The sequence below is a fragment of the Plecotus auritus genome (assembly GCF_963455305.1).
Source record: "Plecotus auritus genome assembly, chromosome: 1".
Classification (NCBI taxonomy): domain Eukaryota; kingdom Metazoa; phylum Chordata; class Mammalia; order Chiroptera; family Vespertilionidae; genus Plecotus; species Plecotus auritus.
The window spans coordinates 47,509,389-47,531,322 of NC_137770.1; the positions used below are offsets into that span (position 1 = coordinate 47,509,389).

General features: G+C 52.7%; 1 protein-coding gene across 1 annotated transcript; it reads left to right on the top strand.

Annotated features, from left to right (window-relative positions):
• Positions 1-234: 234 nt before the first annotated feature.
• On the top strand, positions 235-17,723 carry CLN6 (CLN6 transmembrane ER protein). The gene is made up of 7 exons (XM_080667688.1): positions 235-503; positions 7,352-7,466; positions 11,749-11,847; positions 12,891-13,079; positions 13,378-13,433; positions 14,454-14,576; positions 16,170-17,723. The coding sequence occupies exons 1-7, from the start codon at positions 427-429 to the stop codon at positions 16,438-16,440; spliced, it is 930 nt and encodes a 309-aa protein (XP_080523814.1). The 5' UTR covers positions 235-426; the 3' UTR covers positions 16,441-17,723.
• The last annotated feature ends 4,211 nt before the right edge of the window (positions 17,724-21,934 follow it).

Consider the following 21,934-nt stretch of genomic DNA (forward strand, 5'->3'; position numbering starts at 1 on the left):
TCCCTACCCAACTCTAGAGCAATATGCAGGCCTCCGCCCGCCCAGGCAAAGCTTCCCGCCCCGCAAGACAGGCGACCCCAGCAAATCGAGCCGCGACGTGACCACACGCGCCGCTCTCCAGGGCCTCCGCCCCCGCCCCCGCCCCTCGCGGGAAACACCAGGATCGCGGCGACCGGTCCGCCCCGGGTGGAGGTCGCCCCGCCTTCCTAGCTCCCACGGTCCCTCCCGGCCCCGCCCTCCTCTAACCTCCGCTGCCAGCCCCGCCCCTGGGTGCCCGGCTCCCGCCAGCGCCTCGGGGCCGAGTGCTCTCCCGTCGGCCCGCCCCGGCCCGCCCCCGCGCAGCATTCCCTGCCGCCGCCTGCTGAGCGCTTCTCTCCTGCTCTGACTCGGGAGGAGAGCCGAGGGGGCGGCGGCGGCAGGGCAGCCATGGAGGCGACGGCGCGGAGGCGGCAGCACCCGGGAGCGGCGAGCGTGCAGCCGGGCGCCTCTTTCCTGCAGGCCAGGTGGGCGCGCTGCGGCGGTGCAGCCGATCCGCGTCCCCGCCACGGGACTGGCGCGGGCGGCCGGGGAGGAGCGGAGCCCGGGGTGGGTCGGAGTCTGCCTGCGGGTCGGGCTCCCTGCACTGCAGCTGCTCCCGCGCCTGAGCCCCGCCTCCCGTTTCGTTCTCTTCCTGGGGGTGCCCCGTGCCGCGCCACCGGGCGGCGTTGAAATCGTAGCTCAGCTGGGAATACCTCTCCAGGGGCCTGAGAAACTCCGGATGGGGGCGGCGGGCCCAGAGGACACCCCCGCTCACTCGGGCCTCCAACGCACCTGCAAGCCCGGGTGCCACCCCCAAGTTCTCGGGGTCCTTCCAACCCTGACTAGGACTTGGATTCTGGTGTGATCAGGAGGCTCACGCCTTGCCCCGGGGAACCCAAGAGTGTGAGAATGTAAATGAGACAGCAGAAAAGTGTGGACGATCCTCTCCAGAGAAAGAATGAGGAAGGGCTGTCCTCACGTGGTCGCTGACCCTCCTGCCGCCCCGGGGAAGACGTTATTGGTTGATGAAGTCGGGACCAGGCAGGGCAAAGGCAGAGGCACGAAGCCGCCTTCTAATCTTTCCCTCCATTCTGCTAGAAACATTGTGTTCAGCAGGCATTCATTCAGCATCTCTAGTGTGCCCAGCGCTGTGCCAGGCACTACGGGGGTGGGCAAGGTGAAGCCGGGAGGGGCTCACAGTACGGAAGGATCTGGGAGGCCTTCGTGGAGGAAGTGGCACTTGAGCTGAGTCTCAAAGGACTAAGTAGGTGACAGGGAAGAAAGGCTGTTTCTGAGAGGGCGTGAGTTTGGGGAAAGGCAAAGACTGTGATGGTCCTGGCGCTTTTCAGGAGGATACAGACTGGTTGTGAGGGACCTTTAATAGCAGCAGGGCTGGGACTAGAGTGAAACATTTAAAGAGACACTCTCCGGACAGGGTACAACCCTGAGAGTGAGTGCCTACTTAAGAGATGGGCCCTAGCCCAGCCAGCGTGGTTGAGTGTCAACCTATGAACCAGGTCAGGGTTCCATTCCCAGTCAGGGCACATGCCCAGGTTGCAGACTCCATCATCAGTGTGGGGTGTGCAGGAGGCAGCCAGCGATCAATGCTTCTTTCTCATCATTGATGTTTCAATCTCTCTCTCCCTCACTCTTCCTCTCTGAAGTCAATAAAAATATATATTATTAAAACAAAAAGGAGTCGGGCCCTGTGTGCCTCACCTTAGTTCCTGCTCTGACTGGCAGGTTAAGGATGCAGCCTTTATTCTGTAGGTACAGGCGAGCCATGGAAGGTACTTACGCACTAGTGTGCTCAGAATAGATTCTAGGAAGTTTGTGCTATGATTTGGGATGAGGGGAGAAGTCTGAGAGGCTTGGCTGAGGGTAGCTCTTTCTCCTGCCACTGAGGGACATCTCTGATCAGGGTCCCTTTCAAGGTGGGAGTCTGTCTGACTGCCCTGAACTGTGCAAGGGCAGTCTGTGGGCATCAGATATGGTCCCCACTTCATCTCATGTGTGGGACTTCCACGTGCAGCATCTTAGTCTTTTTGTATTTTGCATATGGGGAAACTGAGGCCCAGAGAGTTTACATCATTTGCTGGTAAGAACCAGGGCCTAGCCCTAGCCAGTTTGGCTCAGTGGATAGAGTGTCGGCCTTCGGACCAAAGGGTCCTGGGTTTGATTCCAGTCAAGGGCACGTATCTTGGTTGCAGGCTCCTCCCTGGCCCAGGCCCTGGTCAGGGCATGTACAGAAGGCAACCAATCGATGTGTTTCTCTCACATCAATGTTTCTCTCTGTCTTCCCCTCTCTCTTCTACTCCCCCCCTCTCTTCTACTCCCCCTGAAAATCAATGGAAAAATATCCTCGGGTGAGGATTAACAACAACAAAAAAGAACCAGGGCCTACCCAGGGCTTCTGACTTCTGGTTTCTGCTCTTATTTCTCCACGTTGGTTGCTAACAAGTGATGTCCCTCTTTACTCCTGCATGAGCTTCCCATCAGCTAGGATGCTCCCTAGGACTGGGGAAGGCGGTTGCTCTCTCTCAGGGTGTCTCTGTTACCCTCACTGGGTGCCTCTGGGCCCATTCTGACTATCATTGCTGCTCTTGATAGTAGGTAGAATCATCCTGTCTAATTCCTAGGATGCTTGGATTTCCTCAGCTGCATCCTTACATGCTTCTAATGACAAGGTGCTCATTACCTTGCAAGGCATTCCTACTCTGTTGACAGTGTTTTTGTATTGTAATTAAAGCAATATATGCCCATGATTAAATAAAATAGCACAGAGGGCTTAGTGTGAAAAGCAACAGTCTCCTGTTCTACCTCTTTCTGGCACCAGAAACAACCATGTTAGCTTCTTTTAGCTGTTTCTATCTGTTAAATTAATATTTCTAAACTAGAGGCCTGATGCACGAAATTTGTGCAAGGGGCTTGGCCCTCATGGCTGCCTTGGTCCCTTGCAGCCCCAGCTTCATCTGGAAGGTCGTCCGGAAGGTCGTTTGGCCGCCTGGTCTAATTAGCATTTTACGCCTTTATTATTATAGATAATAATAGGGAACGATGTAGCAGTTTCTGTGGACCAGACCCTGCTCTAAGTTTTTGCACATATTAATCCAACCATAACTCTTGACATAGGATCTACTATTATCCCCTATTTTACAGATGAGAACATTGAGGTCCAGGAGGTAAGTAACTTGCTCAAGACCTGGTTAGTGGCAGACCTGGGATGTGAACTTAAGTGGTCTCCAAAGTCCACACTCTTTTTGGTTTTTGTTTGTCCGTTAATCCTCTCTCAAAGATATTTTTCCATTGATTTTAGAGTAGAAGGGAGGGAGGGCAAAGAAAGAAACATTGATGTGACAGAGACATCTATTGGTTGCCTCCTGCGCACCCCAACTGTGACAGGGAGGGAATCGAACCTGCAACCCTTCAGTGTGTGGGCCGACACTCTAATTACTGAGCAACACCAGACAGGGCCAAAGTCCACACCCTTAAAAGCTATGTTCAGGTGCTATGTCCCGGTTTATCAATTTTACCCTCTAAGCCAGGGGTCCTCAAACTTTTTAAACAGGGGGCCAGTTCACTGTCCCTCAGACCATTGGAGGGCCGGACTATAGTTTAAAACAAAAACTATGAACAAATTCCTATGCACACTGCGTGCCCGGGACGAGTTGGCTGCTAAGCAGGACAGGCAGCGGCACCCAGCGGGCCGGATAAATGTCCTCGGCGGGCCGCATGTGGCCCGCGGGCCGTAGTTTGAGGACGCAAGCTAATGTTTACCAACTGACTTTTCCCTACTATGATTTGGCTCACTTATACCTCCTCATCTTCAACAGGTGGTGTTTTTGTCACTATTTTTAGTTTTTCTCTTTGTTACCTTTGTAGCCTTAGGGAATTGCATATACCTTTATTTCTTTTTTGGTCAACTGTAGGCCGTATCCCTTGATTACTTTTTAAAAGGAGAATATTAGTCCCCTGCTTACTCTAGCCTTCAGCTGTCTTGGCCCTTTCCTCCAACTCCTGTCATATATAGTTTTACTCTATGTTGTCAAAGTTGGCAACATTTACCTGCTGTTTTTAACCATATTGTCTTCAGTATTTTATCTGTGGGTTGATTCTAAACTTTGAATATCAATATACAATATTTACATTAGTTAAGCCATGTAAATAGTGTTCTCTACAAAACCAAGTAATAGTTAGCAGTTACATTTGCTTTCTTATATTGCTTTTGTTTTTCCTGGAGTTTCTAATTGCCTTTGCTTTCCCCCTCTTATTATTTCCCTTTATTTCCTCATTTTTTGTTCAAACTTTGCATCATGTCAGGTATTTCGCCATTCTTTATATAGAACCAAAATCAGTCTGTCGGTAGTCCCTATTCATGGTCCCTGCTGGACTCCACCATGGCCAAGACCCCCTCCTTTTCTGCTAGGCAGTCTTGCAGATGCTGCTGACTGCTTTGACTATGTCAGCTGCAAGGTATGCACGCCCCAGTGCTACGGTATCAGTGTCCCCACATTAGCCTTGTAAAGCTGTGGAGGAGAGAAAAGGCCAGCCTTGCTTCAGGTTACCTGCCATTGTGCTTTCACCCTTGCTCTCAGCAGTAGTAGTTCCTGGTGATTGACACTAGAGCTGATGTAGGCTGGGGTGGGGGGCAGTGTGTGAAGTCTGTGGAGTCAGCAACTTGGGAAAAGCTTAAGGTTGTTCACCCCAGGACAGGGGATGGGGGAGAGGATGGCTTCACCCTCCATGATCTACCTTACATGGTCAGTGATCCAACAACAACAAAAAACAAGATGCTGCCCAATGATTCCCAAGCTGGGTGTCTGCCCTGCTAAGCCAGGTTGGACTAATGGCAGGGATCCCCACTGACTGAGGCACTTCCTGAGGTGGAGGAGGGGGAAATAATTACGGAGCCTCTAATATGGTTACACCTATGTGCTTTCCCAGGCTTTCAAAAAGCCTTTATTCCCTCTACCAAACATCCTTCTCCTTGCCCAGCTTGGAAGTTTCTGGAACAGAACACTGGACTCTTATCCTTCTTCTCCATACACGTTCTTCGGGCCTGGTGGTTATCACTGTCTGCTTTTTGAGGCCTTGCGCTGATGGTCACTAAGGGGCAGGGCCAGGGTGGGGCCTCAGTCACTGGGCTCAGAACCCTGAGCAGTCCTTGCAGTTAGTTCTGATTATCTACCCAATCTGAGGGCCCAGCCAGTCCCTCCCTTCTCTTCTCCACCATAAGCCAGGCATCTCAACTCCATGCAGTGCTTACGTCCACCTCCAGGCTTTGGGTCCTGCTCTCCTGCTGCTCTCCTGCCTGGTTAAATCCACCCACCCATGCTTTAGGCTCCCTTCCTTCTGCACTCTGTGTACTGCTCCAGGCTGCACTGTCCTCTCTCGAAGTCGGTCTCCTAATATGCTGCATAGCTTATTCTAATGAACAAAAACGGAATGGCACGCGATTAAGAGCGCAGGTCTTACATTCATGCAGACCCAGTTTTGAATTCTGTGCTATTCAGGACTCTTGGGTTGCAAGTGACAGAAAGCCAGTGTGAACAGTAGCATCAGAGCAAAAATGAAGGTATTGGCTCATGCAGTCAAATCACTGGCACTCGGAATGCCTGGAACTGGGAATGTGAACACTCTCAGGATTTTTTCTCCCCTTTTTCCTTGTAAAAAGGGGAGACCTTGGCTAAGCAGGAGTGACCTTGGCTAAGCACTTAATGCCTGTAAGCTGCAGTCTCCTTATCTGTAAAACAGGAGAGTAAACGCCCTGCTTCCTGGAATTGCTGTGAGGATGAGATGAGACGGTGCAGGTGAAGCTCTTGGCATAGCACACAGTCAGACTTGATCAGTGGTGGGGGCGCTGCGTAGGGGGCACAGAAAGACTGAGCTAACCTGGGATAAAGGCCCATTCCATCTGTGTTGCCTGCGACCGGAGGATGATAAGATCCCCCCAGCAGCTTGCCTTCCCAGTCTCACAGTTGCTCTACCAGTGGGGCCCTTCTTGGAAGTGACTGAAAAGGACCCTGGAAAGGCATGGAAGCAATAGCAACCTTGACAGGAAAACCTTTCTGGTGCCTTTAAGCTAACGCTTGCCACTAAAAAGAAGGAGTAACTGGTCATTGAGATTGTTTCAAATCAGCCAGTAATCACTGAGCCTAAACCAGGCACTGAGCTGAGTACTCTGGAGAAGACAAATCCATGTCACATCGTTTTTGTTCTTGGCACAAATGGGATAATAAAACTCACACCTCAATCATCTTAGGAAGTAGTGAGCTGCCTGTCACTGGAGGTGTACAAGTAGTAGCAGGGATGCTGTGAAGAGGATTTGGACTCTGATGGGGAGGTGGGTGAATTGAGAGAAACTTAAAGGTCACTCCTCTTCTTGAGGGTCTAGATAAGAGAGGAAAACTCCAGCCCTGTGATGTTGTGGCCAGGCTGCAAGTTAGAGATGAAGCAGTCCCTGTAGTGGAGCTTTGGGAAAAGCTTCATCAGGGAAGCCTTTCTGGAGGAGGTGGCCCTTGAAGTTCAGCTCATCCGTGAAGAGCCGAGGCTAACTGCCTTTCAGGAGGGACAGGCATCCAGAGATGTATTAGCAGATGGTGCTCCACTTCTCACCGTGGCTCTCACATCAACTTGTCCGCTGGCCTCCTTCTTAGGTTTCACTGTGGACTGGTGAGAAGGGGCATACCAGCAGTCCCATCATACTTTCTCGTGGTTAGGAACCAAGGGGAGGGAGACCCTGCTCATCCTAGTCTACAATCTATGAGGCAAATTTCACTAGAGGGCTCTGATTGGCCCAACTCAAGTCACATGCCCATTCCACAGACCAATCACTATAGACCAATCTCAAAATATTCTGTGAAGATTGAAACGGGTAAATGAGGTAATACATGTAAACAGCTATAATGTAAATAGTGCCCAGAATATATAATAAGTGTTCAATAAAGGCTAGCTACTATCATCCATCGTTATCTTTCATGTTTTTCAGCTGCATTTGCATTCTTTCCCCTATTTGATTTCCTCATCATTTTATAGGTGAGAAAACCGACAGTTATTACGCCTGTTTGGCAGCTTTCTTCCTGAATCACAGAGAAGCCGAAGTCAGGGCAGCTGGAGTTCATTTTCAGGACACCTTCCCCTTGGCCACAGGCCCAGGCCCAGACCCCAGTATTTCCTGCAAAATTATTTTCCTAGAACTTAATTATGTGTGTTTCCTCCTGCCCCCAATTCCCAGACCTTTCTGTGGCTCACTGAAGGGGAGGGGGAGGGTGGAGTTGAGGAGGTTCCCATGGGAGGGAGAAGCACTAACCCCTCTCTTCTGGTTCCTTCCCAGGCACAGCTCCATCAAGGCTGAGGAGGCCGCCGGCACGGCTCCCTTTCACCTTGACCTCTGGTTCTACTTCACCCTGCAGAACTGGGTTCTGGACTTTGGCCGCCCCATTGCCATGGTGAGTGTGAAGCTGTGGACAGAGCCCCAGCCAGCAGTGAGGAAACAGTGTGACTTGAATTAGCTCGGTGACCTTTGACAAGACATTTCCCCTACTGGTAAACTGCGAGAACAGGCCAGGATGACTTCTTGTCCTTTGACCCTGTCACTGCGGCCAGTGAGGCAACTACCAGCAAGTAGGGGAGGGGGTCTGGGGCCTGAACAGTCATACTGTACCCTACTCCCATATTGGAAATGGTGGCTCTGAAGTCAGACTGTGCCACCCACCGTGTCTCAGCTCTAGATTCAGCTAGAGGAGTGTGGGAAAGAAAGAGCATCCCCACTGGCTCCCCATAGCCTTGGAATAGTATTATTTTTCTGGAGGTGAAGAGTATAGGCTGATTTTGCATGTTAATTTGACTCTGACCTTCAGGTAATTTTTGCCATCTGGTGAAACTGTCCCGTTCCCTCCAAGGCCACTTCATGCATCAGCGTGCCGTGGTGGCCTCACAGAGGAGGTTAATACTGGAAGAGCACCAGAGCCCCTCCCTGGTGATGGATAGATAGACAGATAGCTAGATAACAATGTGAAAAAAAATGGAAGGAGGTACCACTGTTACAGAAAACCGGAGAAGAACCAAGCAACACTTAGAGAGATGGAGTTACATTTATTACGCGCGGGTCCAGAGGAAAAGGTCTCTCAAATTCTGGGCCCCAACATGGAGGAACTTTCCCTATTTATATGTTTTTACCTTCTTTGTCTCCCAAATATGGGGTGTTTCCGGCCCCCTTTGCAAGTTCTTAAAGAGCCCCTATGTGCTGGGGCCTTAAGACCTCAACCAAAGGCCTAGCCTGGTGCCAGCACTGATAATTTTGTCCGGGGAAGGTTTGATGGCCTCTCTGAAGTGGGAGTAGTCTTATTTTCCTTATTATTTAAGCAAGCAAGCATTTACAGAAGCCAAATAGCAGGGTTAAAATTTCAAACAGCAGTTTTTGTATAAGATGGATGCTGCACCACCATGTACCAAATTGTTCATTTTCATGTGGGGGTGATAAAAATAACAATATCCACTGCTGAAACTTCGTATTTGCTAGTGATAGTGTGAATTAGCAAAGCCCTTTTGGAAAGCAGTTTGTCAAGATGATAAATAGTACCTAGAATAGTGCCTAGCATGATAAATGCTCAATATACTTATTGAGTGAATATTAATAAGAGTAAGGTAGACATAGCAGCTAACATACATTAAGTTCTTACCCTGCTCTAAGCTCTTTCCGTGGTTAAACTTACTTAATTCTCACATCAACACTATTATTAATCTCAACTTTACATGGGAGAAGACTTGAGGATAGAGAGGGTAACTGGCTCAAGCTCACCCAGCTAGCAAGTGGAGGAGCCAGCATGTGCACCCCTTCCCATCATATATATCTCCAGAACCTGCTGTGTTCATCCCTCCATTTTTAAAAAAATATATATATATATATATTTTTTTATTATTATTATTTTTTATTGATTTCAGAGCAGAAGGGAGAGGGAGAGAGAGAGATAGAAACATCAATGATGAGAGAGAATCACTGATTGGCTGCCTCCTGCTGGGGATCAAGCCTGCAACCTGGGCCTGACCGGGAATTGAACCTGTGACCTCCTGGTTCATAGGTCGATGCTCTACCACTGAGCCAAGGCAGCCAGGCTGTTCATCCCTTCTGACCTAGTAAAATCCTTCCAAGAATCTTCCCTGAAGACATAATCAGCCAGAGACAACAGCCTTTATACCCAAAGATGTTTGTTGCAGCTTTGCTTACAATAGCCAAAACTTGCAAGTGTTTTCAGTGTGCAGCGGCAGGGACTGAGTCAATCAACTTTCCTGTATCCAGGATAGAGTCACCTGGCCATTAAGCAAGAACTATGGATACCATAGAGCCATGGTCGGCAAACCGCGGCTCGCGAGCCACCTGCGGCTCTTTGGCCCCTTGCGTGTGGCTCTTCCACAAAATACCATGTGCGGGCGCGCACGTACAGTGCGATTGAAACTTCGTGGCCCATGCGCAGAAGTCGGTTTTCGGCTCTCAAACGAAATTTCAGTCGTTGTACTGTTGATATTTGGCTCTGTTGACTAAGGAGTTTGCCGACCACTGCCCTAGAGCAACCTGGAATGTTTAAGGAGAAAAGCGGTGCCTAGGTGACACACGTACTGACTGGTTACAAGTCAGCAACAACCCTGACAGTCTTGTATTCATGACTCAAAGACGAAAGGGGTGAAGAACAGCTTTCCTGGTAGTGTGTCAGGGAAGAGCTACGTGGATGCTGGTTCTCCTTCCTGAAAATATGTTGTTATTGTTTTTAATGTAGGAGAAAGAAAAGGGACTGAGCCAGGCGTCAGGATGCCTGGTCAGGTTTGGGGTGACATGGGCAAGTCACTGGCATTGGGGCTTCGGTGCCCTCATCTGTGAGAAGACTTGCCAACTAGCTGCTCTGAGCCCCCTTCCAGCAGGAAGGTCCACATGTTGGAGGACATAGGAGCTGCCCACAGACTGTGCTCTGCGGAGGGGAGAGATGAGGAGAGCCTGCTCCTGGCTCTCCTCACGCAGTGGGACTCAGTCTCCTCCTGCCCAGCGTTGCTATGGCCACTCTAACCCCAAGTGGGCCTGTGGGGAGACTGTGCATTTGAAAAGTTCGTGTGTACACTGGGGCTTTTCAAATATATGCATGTTAATAACCACCAAATAAAACCTTTGAAGAGTTAAGAGAGTAATATGTAGTAGCTGTAACAAGTCAGTTCATACCCAGGTGTATAGAGAAGTGAGACGTTCCCTTTCTAGTTCCATCCCTGACAGTTTGGGGCACATCCTTCCACTCCTTTTTCTACTGGTACAGACATACATACACATCTTTTTTCTTTTCCTAACCACAGTGAGATTTTACTTTATATCTTATTCTACAACGTGCTTGTTTTACTTTATCGTGGAGAACTTTCTTTTTTTTTTTTTTTTAAATATATTTTATTGATATTTTACAGAGAGGAAAGGAGAGGGATAGAGAGTTAGAAACATCGATGAGAGAGAAACATCGATCAGCTGCCTCCTGCACACCTCCTACTGGGATGTGCCCGCAACCAAGTTACGCGCCCCTGACCGGAATCGAACCCGGGACCTTTCAGTCCGCAGGCTGACGCTCTATCCACTGAGCCAAACCGGTTCTGGCTCGTGGAGAACTTTCAATGTCGGTACAAATAAGATATCATTTCTGTTAATGGCTACTGAACCTTCTATTGTAAATATGTACTATAGTATATCCAACTAGTCATATTTGGTTGAAGAGTTGGCCTATTTCTGGCATTTTGCTGTCACAAAGACTATTTCAGCCACCATGTATATCTTGCTATAGATATAGGGGTATACACACATGAGTAAGAAAGAGAAAGAGATTGAGATTTCTGTATCCCAGGAGTTTCTACAGATTAGTTTTATCCAATGTGGCATTTTTGAATTAAAAGAGATAAAAATTTTAATGAAACATTTTGGTCATTACACCTGTTCTCAATCAACAGATACTGGAAGTTTAGTTTGGTGGTGGTGGTGGTGGTGGTGGTGGTGGTGGTGTGTGTGCGCGTGTAATGTTTTGACCGCGAATAAGGGTTTTCACACTGACCCCCACGAGGCCAGGACTCCCTGGGGTAGACCAGTAGGAAGAACTGCCCTTGGCCTGCCTCCTCTCTCAGGGAAGGTAGGAAAGGAAGAACTGAGGCTACTTTGAAGAACTCATTTTCTCCTTTGTTTCCTAATGTATACCCTTAACCTGATTTGGAAGCAGTCCATCTGCTCAGTACATAGGGCATTTTCCACCCCCGGGCCTACTGACCAGAAGAGCTTGTATTCATCATAGGACCTAGAGTGCTGGGTCCCTACGAGTCCATGTGGACCTCCTGGGCCACATTTCTTGTGTTACAGATGGGGAAACCCTAGAGAGGGGAAGGACTTGCCCAGGGTCACCAGGAGAGTTGGTGGCACCACTGAGCCCCACAGGAACCTCCATCTGCCAGGCCAGTACCCAGGAACATTTATTTGGTACCCACTGGGAGAGGGACACAGGACAAGGCCAGGCCTGGATTTGCATCTACTGTGTGCCTGGGGACAAGTCTACCTTCTCTGGGACTGTTTCTCTGTCTGGAAACACCTTTGCCTCGGGGCTGCCCAGAGGATCCCAAGAAACCCCAGAAAGAATTAAGGGTGTGTGGAGGAGGTGGGGGCTGACCTCTGAGCCTCGTAGGGCTGTGCCTAGTGAATACACTCCTCCCCTTGCTCCCCAGCTGGTGTTCCCTCTCGAATGGTTCCCGCTCAACAAGCCCAGCGTGGGGGACTACTTCCACATGGCCTACAACATCATCACGCCCTTTCTCCTGCTCAAGGTACAGTCCCAGCCTCCTTGTCCTCCCCCCCCCCCCCCCCATTGCCGCCTCCAGCCGGCAGGGAGTGCCAGCCCTGAGGGTGCCCTGAATCAGGCTTCCCCTGCCTGATCCAGAGCGTGGGGCCCAGGGGAGGCAGGGCTGCCTCTGGCTGGGAGGGATGAAGAAGGCCTACTCAAGGAGAGGTGTTTGATTTGGGCCTCAGCCTGCTGTGCCGGGTGACGTGGGAGAGGCATTCAGGCAGAAGGACCTGAAGACAAGGCCATGCTTGGGAAACCAGTGTACATTTTGGGAGGCTGAGGCAGGAGTGGCTGGGTTGCCCCGGAAGAGGTGAGAGATCATTTGGGAAGGCAAGTCAGGGCCAGGTAACAGGACTCGCAGCAACAGAGGGAGAACTGGATCCTCTGGCTTGGAGATCCCTGACTTGGAGATGCCACTGGGAGCAGAGCTAGCCAGGGCTTCTGGCTTCGCATTTTGCCACACAAGGAGTCTTAAACTATGTCACCATCTACTATGCCATCATTTTGTTTTTAGAAAGATATTTCAAATCTCCAAAAGTTATAAATCTATAATCACAAAATTCAGAGGAGTCCTCAGTTAAATAATTTAATTTCTGAAGCACCTGCTCCATCCCTGTCATTTTTTTGTGTTTGCCATGGATCAGTCGCTCAGAAATCTGAGGGTCTCTTCAACAGACCCACCCAGCCTGGGGCAGTAGGAGGCCTGAACCCGGTGCCCCAGCGCCTGTGTTGAAGGCCTGGCCATCACAACCAGTAGGTGGCTGGTGTGTAACCTTGGACAATGAGCTGGCCCCTCTGTTTCCTCTCTGGCGAAAGGGGGTGTTGTTCCCTTGGCCCTGCTGGGTTCCAGAGATGGTGTGGGAGTCTGGAGGCTGGGCTGGCCCACTAAAGGGACCCACCAATTGGTGAGAGATGTTCCAGCTGGCGGCGTCCATCCCACCCCAGGTGCGAGGGAGGGGTGCACACAGGGTGTCTCCTGTTGTGATGGAGGCCTGGTCCTACTGCTGGGCCTCTCTCTGCCCTCAGCTCATTGAGCGCTCGCCTCGCACCTTGCCTCGCTCCATAATCTACATCAGCATCATCACCTTCATCATGGGCGCCAGCATCCACCTGGTGGGCGACTCCGTGAACCACCGCCTGCTCTTCAGTGGCTACCAGCACCACCTGTCGGTCCGTGAGAACCCCATCATCAAGAATCTGAAGCCGGAGACGCTGGTGAGGCCGCCTCCCCCACCGCATGTGACCCCTGCGGGTACAGTCTGCCCTGGAGGCCAAAGAGATGCCGCGCCCATCACTGTGCAGGACCTTTGCTGAAGGCAATCTGTCAGGGAGGGCACTCGTGTCATTAGGGAGTGCACACTGACCTCCACCGGGCCCCCTCCTACAGGACGGCAGGGAGTGAGGACAGTTGGGGGTAGGCCTGGGCGTGGGGGAGGGGTGGGAACCAGGGGGCCGTGTGGCCAGCGCCCACCCCGAAGCACCTCCCTCTAACCCTGTCCCCCTGCGCCCTCAGATCGACTCCTTCGAGCTGCTTTACTACTATGATGAGTACCTGGGCCACTGCATGTGGTGAGTGATGGGGCCAGTCTGTCTGCGCAGGGCCCTGCCCCCCACCCCGCTCCCCTCCCCCCACCCTCCCAGCTCTGCCACCAGCCCTGGGGACACTGGGCAAGACTCTGGGTCTGGGGCCTCCAGGTGTCGAGCGCAGCGGCTGGAATGGGTTCTCTTCCCCGGTTGTGGGGGCGCCGTGAGCTCCGCAGAGACGCGGGACCCTGGCTTCCCTCCGCCTCCTCCCGGCCGGGCGGTGCCCGCGGCGGCCACTAGAGGGCAGCGAGCGGCCGTCTCGCCCTCGCTCGGCCAGAGAGCCTGAAACCCCTGGAGAAAGAGGTCATCCTGCTGATAAACATACCCCCCCCTCCGCCCCCCACCATGTCAGGCCGCAGTCTTTGGGGATGGAGGAGGAGAGAGGCACAGAGGCCTGAAATAGGAGAGGACAGAGGAGTGTAAAGGCACCTGTGGGGGGCATGAGGAGGGTAGGGAAGGAGGCAAGAAGGGATGTGAGAAGAGGGGGCGTGTGGGCAAAGCAGCCTGTGTGCGGGGAGGAGGGTGGGGGTCCTTTCGGGGGAGATGTGTGCGTGGAAGAGGGTGAGGCTGTGGGCTGGGTGTGAGTGAAGGGGTTCACAGAGCTCCTTGGAAGCCCCCAGCAGGTGCTGTTCTTTTTGTTTACCTGGACCTCGGGCCTCTCCCTGCGACACACCTGTTTCCAGGCCAGTGAGAGGCTGGGCTACTGTGGGGTTCTGCCTGAGGCAGAGGCACCCCTCACCCAGAGTGAAGGAGCAGCCCCATCCCTGCAGCCTGTGGCCTCTGGTTTGCATGTGCGCCTCATGGCCACTTCCTTCCTACCCCAGCTGGACCCCCGCACTGGAAAGCCTGCAGGGACTGTGAGCGTGCTCCCCAAAGCAGCGTCTTGTAAATCATGCCCTGACACTCCATGGGATGTTGCAAGAAACCAGTACAGGGATCCATGGGGAGGAGGCGGCTGGGAGGGGCAGCTGGCAGGCCTCTGAGGCATTGGTTTCCCTGTTGCAGGTACATCCCCTTCTTCCTCATCCTCTTCATGTACTTCAGCGGCTGTTTCACTCCCACCAAAGCCGAGAGCTCAATGCCAGGGGCGGCCCTCCTCCTGGTGGTGCCCAGTGGCCTGTACTACTGGTGAGTGGACATGGGGCCTGGGTTGGGGGGTGCAGGGCGCACTCAGTGAGCCCGGCAGTAAAAATGTGCTCTGGACCACAGAGCTGCTGTGTGAGCCCAGGTGCGACCTCCCTATTGGAGCCCTGCTTCCTCTTCTAGGAGGGACTGTGACCGTGGCATGTGGGGGCCTGTCTGTTACCATGAAGCCAGGCCCGAGTTTGCTCTTTCCATCCGCATCTCCCTCTACCCTGTGCCCCACCTCCCAGAACCCCAGGGCAACTTTGGGGCAATAAACTCCATCTCTAACACCAAGCCCTGTAGAGCCCCGTGGGTCTCGGTTTCCTTCCCTGTGAAATGGGGGAAATGCCTGCTTGTCTCCCTCTCAGGAGATGGTGAGGATGCAGGGGAGAGGAAAGGGCTTTATTGACAGTAAAGCACCGTGGTGGTGACAACGAATTCCATGGCCTCAGGAGCTCCCCACCTGTCTTCCCTCCAGCTCTGTCTTCCCATTACAGAGGAGCAAGCTCTACCCCTCCTGTCACTTCCGCCCTGAAGGCAGGCTCCGGTGGTGGGCAGCTGGTGGGCGGCGGGAGGGGGGGGGGGGAGACGCTGTGGTTGTCACAGGAAGGACTGGCCCTTCTCTAATGGGAAGCCTTCATCAAATGGAAAGGACCTCCTTCCCTGGGCCAGCTGCAGCCCCCCTCCAGGGTCTGTCCCCTGACTGGCTAAGAGGGTCCACCAGGGTGAACCTGTATGCCCTCTGAAGACGGGATTAAAAGAAATGGGTGTCAACTACAGCAAGAGGGAAGAGGTTCAACATAGAGAAGAGCTTCCTGCTCAATGCGTAGGCGTAGCGTGTTAGTGCTGTGATGGCCACAGTAGTACCAGCCACCAAGAGCAGTACACAGCTCTTGTTAGCAACCTCGAGAGACAGGGCCACTTATGCCCCTTTATGAGTAAGAAACCAGGCTTCCAGATGTCATGTAAATTCCCCAAGGTCACAGCTGCAGAGCTATAGTTCCTGGATGGGTCAGCATTGGGGTTCTCTCTAGAGGCAGGGAATTGGACCAGATAACCTCTCCGAAGAACCTCCAACAAGAGTCCTTGAGTTCCTGGCCATGTGCTAGGTGCTGCCTTCAGAGCTACAAGGAATCCTGGGAGATCTGAGACTGTGTCCCAGCCTTCAAGGAGACAGTAACAACAACCCCCATAAATTGCAGTTGCATTCCAAAATTCAAATGCCTATAGGAACCAAGTTAGTGTATCCAGCAGACATCAAGTGAGGCAACAGGGAATGGTGGGGACTGTGGCAAACTATAGAATAATGCTCTCATGGGGGCCGCTGCTTCCCCCCCTAATCGGTTATTGTAATGTGAGAATGTAAGTCTAATGTGACCAGACAAACCAGAAATTCACATTTTCAGGCACTCTGATATTTAAATATTGGCAACAAACTCAACATTTTAAAAAATAGTAACTATTCAAGCCAAATGGTTTCCTGAGCGCCCTTATTAGATGAGCTATTCTGACTGGGAGCAGCTTGGTACCTGGGTGGCGGGAAGGGTGCCACGCAGGGCTGTCACAGCACCCGCCTTACCTCACTGGCCTCTTCAGGTACCTGGTCACCGAGGGCCAGATCTTCATCCTCTTCATCTTCACCTTCTTCGCCATGCTGGCCCTCGTCCTGCACCAGAAGCGCAAGCGCCTCTTCCTGGACAGCAACGGCCTCTTCCTCTTCTACTCCTTCGCCCTCACTCTCCTGCTGGTGGCGCTCTGGGTCGCCTGGCTGTGGAATGACCCTGTACTCAGGAAGAAGTACCCAGGCGTCATCTACGTCCCTGAGCCCTGGGCCTTCTACACCCTCCACGTCAGCAGCCGACACTGAGTCCCTGGCATCAGTCACCACTGGTGCTCTATTGGGCAGGAGACGGGCCATAGAGGGTGTCTGAGCACAGGGTGTGTGTGTACATGTGCGTGTGTGTGCATGCACATGGGTATGTGTGTGTGCGTGTCTGTCCACCCACGTGTGTAACCGCAACTGAGAACGTGAGTGAGTACACGTTGTGCGCACGGATGAGTGTGTTTGTGTGTGCACGTGCGCGTGCGTGGAGTCCATCACCAGGAAACTCCGTTGTTCTGGTCAAGTTTCTGTTTGGTTTGGATCTTTTCAAGATGAGATTTTGTTTCAGGCCAAGATGTGGGCACTGCCTTCCCTCTCACTCTCACTGCTCAGGGCTGACGGCTTCTTCCTCGGAAGTTCTCTGAGACCCATACAGGGGAGGCCTGGGGAGGGCATTTGGCGTGTCACCCACCCTCTGGCCCACTCCTCGGGCCCACCCTGACTCTGGAAGCCAGATTACATAGGTTACAGGACTTTCTGGGTATCGCTGAGTAAGCACGGCCCTTCTCCGGGCTCCATTTGCACCAGATGGGCCAGGGGTTCCAAAGTGGGTCGGTGGGCTAGCTGCAGTCTCCTCCTGGGCAGCCTGGGGATAGAGTAGTTCTAGCCTGTCACTGGCCTCAAACCCTGAGAGGAATATATGCACCACGGGCCCTCATCCCACCTCAGGTTGCCTGGGATGCTGAGCCACCCAACCCTGAGGGTCCGCAGGCCAGCCTACTCCCCTAACCACCAGCCAGATCGGTGGTCTGGCAGTGATCACACTCCAGCCAGCTCTGCCTCCCTCCTTCGCCTCCAGGAGAATTGTGGCCCCACTGCAGCAGCCTGACTGCAGGCTCTAAGCTGCAGCTGAGGCCGGAGCTCGCACACTGGCGCTGTTCTCCGAACTCCTGCAGGGGGTAGGGGCGGGGTTGAGCTTTCTCCAGGCAGCCTTGTCTTGGTCTGAATCTCAGCCTTCTGCCTGGGCCCTCATTCCCAGCAGGTGCCCCCCCCCTCCCCCTTCTCCCAGGCACTGCAAACTTCACACAGCGGCAGGCCTCACAGCCTCATCTCCAGCCAGCACTGGCCCACATGTACCTGTGGGTTTCAAGGGGGCCTGCCTTGCTTTCCCCAGACCTGCCTCCTCTCCTGTGTTCTCAGGGAGCCCCGTGCCTCAGATTCTCCTTTCATGTTGGGGTCCCTCTGAAGCCCCCTCAGAGGTCCCCCAGCCTCTGGTCAGTCCCTGTCTGCCGGCAGCATCAGGTGTGAATAAAGGCAGTGTGGAAGCCAAGCCTGGCTGGGGCTGCTGCTTTGTGAATTGGGGAAGCAGGAGGGAGGGAGGTCCCCAGGGCAAGGGAGAGAGTGGCTGTTCTGGGGCCCAGGCGCAAGCACTGGGCAGACCCCAAGGGCCCACACAGCCCCATCTGGCCAGGAGCGGGTGCTGCCACTGGCCCCCCGTGCCACTTTGTAGGATCCCTGGGTTGGGGAGAGGTGGCGGTGAGAAGGGCCTAGGTCAGTCCCAGCCCTCTTCAGAGGAGAATGGGGGTTTGGGGCCAGGATAGGGCATCCCCAGACCTGCCCTCAGAGATGGCATGAGGAGCCTCCCGGCTGTGCTGCCAGCCTGGTTCAGAGAGAGGGAGTTGGTCCGTTGGAGGTCTTGATCTCTCTGGACCTCAGCTCTTGATCTTCAAAGGTCTTGGCCTCTCCTCCCAGGCCGTCATCCGGAACTTCTGGGCTACTGTTATTCAGCAGGAGGGGCGGCTGGGCAGGAGACTGCATCATTAAGCCCTGGTGCCCCCACCTGCCCAGCAACCTCATTTGATTCCTTCCCTATCTCAAGGACACTGCCCCTCCAAACCCTCGGGCCTAGTCACAGAGGGACCTAATAGACATCTGATCAGGCACAGGCCTGGTTGTGTGGGGCCTGAAGCGAATACACTTTGAAGGGCCCTTAATAAGAAAACAGTAAAAAAAAGAATAAAAAATTAGGGATGAAAGTGAATACAGTTGACTCTTGAGCAGCATGGGGGTTAGGGATACTGACCCCCTGCAGAGTCAAAATTCTGCATATAACTTTTGACTCCCCAAAAACTTAGCTACAGCTGGTCCTTTATATTCTTGGATTTCATATCCATGGATCCAAACAGTGTTTTTCTTTTTTTGTTTTTAACATATGGCAAACTTCTTTCTTTCTTTTTTTTTTTTTTTTTTTTTTTTTCAGAGAGAGAGGAAGGGAGGGAAAGAGAAACATCGATCAATTGCCTCCTGGGATCAAACCCTCAACCTGGTTGGTTATGTGCTCTAACCAGGAATCCAACCCACCGCCTTTTTGGTGTGTGGGGCGATGCTTCAACCAACTGAGCTACCCAGCCAGGGCCCAAACAGTTTCAATCTGTGACTAAAAATCCACAGATGTGGAAGGCTGACTATTCTAATAGCCTACGGTTGACCAGAAACCCAACTGACAACATAGTTGCTTAATACATATTTTTTATTAATAAAGTAAAGCTAGAGAAAAGAAAATGTTATTAAGAAAAGCAAAAGGCCCAACCAGAGTGGCTCAGTGGTTGAGCATCAACCTATGAACCAGGAGGTCATGGTTCAATTACCAGCCAGGACACATGCCAGGTTTCGGGCTCGATCGTCAATGGCGGGTGTGCAGGAGGCAGCCAATCAATGATTCTCATCGTTGATGTTTCTGTCTCTCCCTCTCCTTCCTCTCTGAAATCAATAAAAACATATTTAAAAAAAAAGAAAAGAAAAATGAAGGGGAAATACGTTTACTGAGAAAAATGGACATAGGAAATAGATCTATGTTGTTCAAGAGTCAACATATTTAGAATAAAAAAGAAATTCCAGCAAATGATTAGAGGCTTAGAGATTTAATGTCCATATATATATATACTAGAAGCCCGAAATTCATGCATGGGGGAAGAGGGGGTGTGTGTCCCTCAGCCCAGCCTACACCCTCTCCAATCTGGGACATCCCTCTCACAATCCAGGACTGCTGGCTCCCAACGGCTCGCCTGCCTGCCTGCCTGATTGCCCCTAACTGCTTCTGCCTGCCAGCCTGATCACCCCCTAACCACTCCCCTGCCAGCCTGATCGACGCCTAACTGCTCCCCTACTGGCCCGATTGCTCTTAACTGCCCTCCCCTGCCAGCCTGGTTGCCCCTAACTGCCCTCCCCTGCTGGCCTGGTCGCCCCTAACTGCCCTCCCCTGCCGGCCTGGTCACCCCTAACTGCCCTCCCCTGCAGGCCCTGACACCCCTAACTGCCCTCCCCTGCTGGCCTGATCACCCACAACTGCCCTCCCCTGCTGGCCATCTTGTGGTGGCCATCTTGTGTCCACATGGGGGCAGCTATCTTTAACCACATGGGGGCGGCCATCTTGTGTGTTGGAGTGATGGTCAATTTGCATATTACCTCTTTATTAGATAGGATACTAGAGGCCCAGGGCATGAAAATTCATAATTCATGCACTGGAGGGGGGGTTCCCTCAGCCCAGCCTGCCCCCTCTCACAGTTCGGGAGCCCTCAGGGGTGGGAGGCAACCCTGTGATCAGGGGAAGACGATGCCCCATCACACCTCTGCTGTTGCCACTGCCGGCAGCGCAAGCCTCAGCCGGCCTTGGTTACCTGAGCCTCAGGCAGCCCTGGGCGGCTGGGAAGCTGCCATCCGAGGCTTGCCTGCACCTTGGGCCAGCCCTGGGGGGCTGGGAGGCTGAGGGGACTGGGGGACTCTGGAGGCAGGCGCACAGAGCGGCTGGGCCTGCCTGAGGGCCGGCTCGGCCTTGCTGCGTGCCTGCTGCCCCGGTGAGGCTAAGGGGACTGGGTGCCGCCATCTTGTGGCTGTGGGCACCGCCATCTTTGAGGGCAGGGCAGTCAATTAGCATATTCCCTCTTTATTAGATAGGATTGATTTCAGAGAGGGAGAGAGAACCACTGATTGGTTGCCTCCTGCATGCCCCCTACTAGGGATTGAGCCCACAATCCGGCATGTGCCCTTGACCAGAATCAAACCCGGGACCCTTCAGTCTGCAGGCCAACGCTCTATCTGCTGAGCCAGACCAGCTAGGGCTTAATGTTTCTTTTGACAGCGCTCTCTGGGCACTTCATTGGAAATGTTTCCCTAGAAATACTTTAAAAAAATTTTTTTTTCTTTATTTCAGAGAGGAAATGGAGAGAGAGATAGAAACATCAATGATAAAAGAGAATCATTGATTGGCTGCCTCCTGTACACTCCTACTGGGGATGGAGCCTGCAACTCAGGCTTGTGTCCTGACCCAGAATTGAACTGTGACCTCCCGGCTCATAGGTCAATGCTCAACCGCTAAGCCACTCCTGCTGGGCTAGAAATACTTCTTGGTTGCCACCTGGCTTCACTCCACTGGAAAACTAGGCCAGTGGTTCTCAAAGTGTGGTCCCAACTGGCAGCATCAGGATAGCTGCAAATTCTCGCCCCACTCCACCTGCTGAATCAGAAACCTGGTGATGGGGCCCTTCAGATGAACATCTCAGCCCCCCATGTCCCGAGGGGTGTGGAGAGGGTTCTGTTTTTTCCTGTTGAGTTGAAGTGTAGCATACACACAACAGGACAGCAGGCAGCTGGGTGAACTTTTGCATAGTGAACCCTCATGTAGCCACCACCCTCATGCAGGTGTTTCCATCATATGAGAGACACAAAAACCTAAGGAAGGAGTTGACAAGGGTATGCCAGTGGGGACCCTTTGCACACGGCCCTAAACCCCGGTACACACTGACTTACACGAAGGAAATGCCTATCTCCTCTCACGTGCCCCTTCCCAAACGCAGGGCGATTCTTTTTTTTTTTTCTTTTTTTTTTTTTAAATATATTTTATTGATTTTTTACAGAAAGGAAGAGAGAGGGATAGAGAGTTAGAAACATCGATGAGAGAGAAACATCGATCAGCTGCCTCCTGCACACCTCCCACTGGGGATGTGCCCGCAACCAAGGTACACGCCCATGACCGGAATCGAACCCGGGACCCTTCAGTCCGCAGGCCGACGCTCTATCCACTGAGCCAAACCGGCCCCGGCCGCAGGGCGATTCTGAGCATGCGCTTGGCCTGGCCCCACCCCCGCCTCCCGCCCAGACTTCCCCACAAGGCTCAGCCCTACCCACTGCCCTTCTCCTCTCCCCCCCACATAGCTGTTAGTGAGAAGTTCCCCTTCTCCTGCACCCTGACTAGCTCCTCTTCTCAGCCCCAACAGGAAGGAGTCAGAATTCCCCAGCTGAAACTGGGTCTAGAAACAGGTGTGAAGAGGTGACTCAACCCACAGTTTGGGGGGAAAGAGGTGGTCGGGAAAGGAGGGCCCCACGTGTCCATGTGCTTGTGTAAATTAACCAGATTCCCTCTTCCTCTGGGCAGCGCAGCCTCGCTGGGACCCACTCACCCGCTGGGCCAGAACCCCTTGTACAGGCACAACCCATGTGGCCGTACCCGCGGGGCCTGACAAAGTGCGCGGAACCCTGGAGT

What these genes read in the sequence shown, in the direction of transcription:
- CLN6 (XM_080667688.1), top strand. Translation starts at nt 427, where the DNA reads ATGGAGGCGACGGCGCGGAGGCGGCAGCACCCGGGAGCGGCGAGCGTG. An exon ending in GCCTCTTTCCTGCAGGCCAG is followed by an intron (nt 504 to 7,351) that starts GTGGGCGCGCTG and finishes GTTCCTTCCCAG; the next exon opens with GCACAGCTCCATCAAGGCTG. An exon ending in CCCAGTGGCCTGTACTACTG is followed by an intron (nt 14,577 to 16,169) that starts GTGAGTGGACAT and finishes TGGCCTCTTCAG; the next exon opens with GTACCTGGTCACCGAGGGCC.